Source organism: Pteropus vampyrus, unplaced genomic scaffold, assembly GCF_000151845.1.
Source record: "Pteropus vampyrus isolate Shadow unplaced genomic scaffold, Pvam_2.0 Scaffold418, whole genome shotgun sequence".
NCBI classification, from domain to species: Eukaryota; Metazoa; Chordata; class Mammalia; order Chiroptera; family Pteropodidae; genus Pteropus; species Pteropus vampyrus.
This window is the reverse complement of record NW_011889199.1, coordinates 95,514-99,615: the sequence shown is the minus strand read 5'-3', so window position 1 is coordinate 99,615 and position 4,102 is coordinate 95,514. Positions and strand designations below refer to the sequence as shown.

The window sequence follows — 4,102 nt, the reverse complement described above, 5'->3', positions numbered from 1 at the left end:
AGGCGGCTGCGGGCCCAGGCGCCTGGCACACGCGGCGCCGGCTCAGCCGGAAACAGATCGCATACAATCTCGCTTAATGTGCTCGTTAGTCGAAGCCCATTCCAGATATAATTGTGAATGCGACACAAAATTATAGCAAAAAGACAATTTTAATGCTGCCGTAGAAAAAAGGGTTATATGAAGAGTCACATAATGGTGGTTCATTGTCAACAACGAAACGGGGCACAGAGTGTGTTACAGCGTCTGTGCTGTTTACATGCCGGAATTTTATACACAGGTTCTCGCACGGTGTCAGCTGTCAGTTACTTCTGCAAATTAACTGCCAAAAATGGAGAAGAGGATCACTTGGCGAGCCGGTAACCACGGGTTACCTTTCACAAGCCTCGAGATAAAGCTGCAGTGTGGGGTCTCGGGAGAATAATTAGGGAGAACAAACAGAAAGTTACCGAGTAAAACAAGAAGGCGTCCAGCAGAACGGTCCAGCAGCCGGGAGGCCGGCCCGGAGTGCCCGCGGCTTCGGAGCAAAGTAGTACAGTACGGTCGCGGGAAAGGCTTTCCTTAGCAACGTTTGGGAAATACAGTACGAGTTCTTTTGTTGATGTTCCTTTTTTCTCCTTTTCAAATAGACTTAACCCTTTGAGCACTGAGTTTATTTTGAGCATTCTTTGATTTCTAATAAATACTTTTAAAAATCATGTGCAAAATAGTTACGATGCTGTCTGCCACGGATGTATCTCCTGGCCTCGTTTATTCAGACTGCTCAAAACAAATGATAATATGGTGCTAATAAATACGTATAATTTAAACATGAACCTCTATCAATATAGATGTACTGTATAAACAAACAATCATACTTTGCTTTCAGATAATGTTTCTGTATACTTTATAAATGCTATCTGTGGTATCTTCTGTATAATTTACAATGTTCGCATGTATAAAACAAAACCCATAGACCTTAAAAAAAAAGAAAAAGAAATATACACTCTACATAGGCACGGCGTATGCCCAGAGCATAGCAGGTACATAAAACACTGTTGCTATAAATGCAGGAAAAAAGGTCATTTAACCACAATCACATTTTTCATAAGAGAGTCTGAAATCTATACAATATATACATCTATGTTTCAATGTGAAAATAATATTCTTTTAAATTTCAAGGCGTGTAATACCCCTGCAGACCTGCATAAATGGAGGTTCATAGTATTAATTATAACGAAGCTGGTAAAGAGTTTAAAAAACAGAGCTTCATACATTAGCATTTTGTTTTATTTTTTTTTTTAACCAAATTAATGCAAAAGTGCTTTCAAGTCCTCAGAGGGCTAAAGATGAAAGGGTGAGGGATGCCAGCACGCTCCAGCCGCGCGGCGGAAGTGCGCCGGCTTCGCCGGAAACGCTGAAACGGTCCGCGGACGCATGCAGCTCGGAGCATCGGGGTGCTCACCGGAGGTCCCGTCCACGCGGCGAACCACGCGCTGACCGCTGCGCCTCCGCCTCCGTGTCCCACCAGAACGCAGCCGGTCACGCGCCTCCGAGACACACCGGGCACGGGTACAAAACGGGCCGGGCCACCCCGGCACGTGCGCGGGGGCGGACCAGGGCCTCACGGAGCCGCGGCCGCCGCTACTGCTTGTCCAGCTCGCACACGTACAGCAGGTGGTCCTCGGGCGACTTCCCGTGCGTTTTGCTGAGGTGCAGCTTGACGGCGTGCTTGCTCGCAAAGGTCCGATTGCAGAGTCTGCACTGGTAGGAGGTGCCCGGGTCCTCCTCGGGGGACGACGTCAGCAGCTTTTCTGACGGCGACCTGGTTTGTGCTATTTGACTGTTAAGCTGTTCGCTGGACAGCTTGGACAAGTCCCGGAGCCGGAAGCCCAGGTGGGACTCCAGGTGGCCGATGTACGTGGACGGAGTCCTGATCTGGGACGCGCAGTCATTACAAAAGAAGACGGGGTGGCCGGTGTCCAGGTTCTTGAGGAACTTGGTCCCACCTGTCCTTCGGAGCTGGTACTTGACGTTGGCCAGCCAGTGGCTGATGGTGGTCATCGAGAGCCCCGTGAACCTGGAGATGTGCATGCGCTCCTGGGGGCTCAGGTCCGACATGACGAACTTGCCGTCCGCGGTCTGCCGGAGGCTGGCGGCGAACTGCGCCTGCAGGATCAGCAGGTGCTGCGGGTTCCAGTTGGACTGGCGGCCCTTCCTCTTCTGGGCCGGCGTCGCCTCCTCGGCCTCCTCCAGCGTGGCCCCGTCGATGTCGGACTTCTCGGAGACGCTGGACGGCGTGGACGACTTGGACGTGTGGCTCTCGGTCAGGTTCTTCAGCATGTCGGAGATGTCGGACAGGGCGTTCTCACGCAGCGGCGAGCTCGACAGGAAGGGCGCGATGGCGGACGCCTTCGCCGTCGCCCCCGTGGACGAGGCGGCGGCCGGCGACGCGGCCGTGGGCGCCAGCAGCACCGAGCCCAGCGGGCAGCCCTTGTCGCCCTTGCCCTTGGTCAGGTCGATGGGCTGGTCGCTGCCCACGTGGTAGAAGTAGCGGTCCAGGGGCTCCGCCTTCTTGGGCTGCAGGGGCGGGGGCGCCACGGCCGCCTTCTCGGCCAGGCTGTTGCTCATCTTGAACAGCATGCTCATGGGGTCGAGGGCCGGCAGGGAGGGCTTGGCGGCCTTGCCCAGGTGGATGTTCATGACCGACTGGAGCGCGCTCAGCGGGTTCACAAAGGGCTGCTCGGGCGGGTGGTCCGTGATGATGGCCGTGCTGCTGCTCAGGCCGCCGGCCGCCGGCTGCCCCAGCTCCTGGCCGTTCTCCGCCGGCTCGGCCGGGGGGCTCCCCGCCCTGCCGCCGGCCCGCTGGGGGCTGGGGCTGCCCCCCTGGCTCCTGCCGCCCGCCGCCTCCACCTTGGCGGGCTCGCTGGCGTCGCTGCCGCAGGGGGACGGGGTGGCCCGCCCGGGCGGAGAGTGCGTGCCCCCCGCCTCCTTCATTTTCTCCTCGACCTTGGCCACCTTCTCGGTGACTTTCTTCACCAGCTCCTCCATGGCGTGGAAGTTGGTCTTGGGCAGGGGTGACGTCTGGCTGCTGGGCGGGGGGGACACCAGCGTCTGGCTCTTCACGGGGGGCAGGGCGTCGCTGCTGCCGAAGGCGGCCTTCAGGGCCGTGCTCTTTGCCGACGCGCCCAGGGACAGCTTCATCATGTTGGGCAGCTGGTAGGCGGCGTGGATGCTGGGGTAGCCCCCCCAGCTGGGCGTGCCGTTCTGGGCCTTGTTGATGGCGGACGTCACGGTGTTCTCCAGGGACTTGAGGATGTCCAGCCCCCCCTTGGGACTCTCTTCCAGGTCGTTCTCGGTCAGGTAGTGGTACTTGGAGGAGACGTCATACTTTTCCTCGTCCTCACAGGCCTTCTCCTTGTCCTTCGGCTTCTCGTCGGGGGCGGCTTTGTCCTTGTCCACCTCCTTCTTGACCTCCACGTTCAGCTTCGGGGACACGCTGGCCGGAGTGTGGGAGGGGGACGCGAAGGCGGTGGCGGCCAGCGGCACGGACTGCACCTTCTCGTCCAGCAGGGTGGTGATGGTGGGCGTGACGGGCGTCTCCATGATGGGTTTCCCCTTCTTCATGGCCGAGCTGGTGACCTTGATGAAGTGGCCGGTGACCATCATGTGCGCCGTGAGCTCCTGCAGCGAGTCGTGGGAGCTGCCGCACTCCATGCACTTGAGGATCTGCGACTTGCGGGCCTCGAAGTGCCAGGCGTAGCTGGCCCCGTTCTGGTGGCCGTAGCGGTTGTTGGGCGTGATGTAGGGGTTGGGGTTCTTCTGGAGCGCGTCGCTGGCGTCCGCGGGCGTGGCCCGGGGGGTCCCGCCGCTGGAGTCGGGGGAGCTGGGCAGCTCCAGCTCCAGGGGCGCTTTCTTCCGCGCGGCGGGGACGGCCTTGGCGGCGACCGGCGTGACGGGCTCCTTGAGAGGCACTTTCTGGTAGTGTTTCGTCTTGATCATGTGCACGCTCAGGTCCTGCAGCGACTCGAACGAGTGGCCGCAGTACATGCACTTGAGCACCTTCTGCGCGTCCTCCTTGCCCTCCATCTCCAGCAGCGAGCGCTTGCGCGGCTTGGACCAGCGC

At 58.6% G+C, this 4,102-nt stretch overlaps 1 protein-coding gene across 1 annotated transcript; it reads right to left on the bottom strand.

Annotated features, from left to right (window-relative positions):
• Window positions 1-130: 130 nt before the first annotated feature.
• Window positions 131-4,098, bottom strand: TSHZ3 (teashirt zinc finger homeobox 3; the record flags this gene model as incomplete). Its single annotated transcript, XM_011380963.2, has 1 exon — window positions 131-4,098. A coding segment is annotated over one exon (2,478 nt), but the record flags the coding sequence as incomplete, so codon positions are not given.
• Window positions 4,099-4,102: the final 4 nt, after the last annotated feature.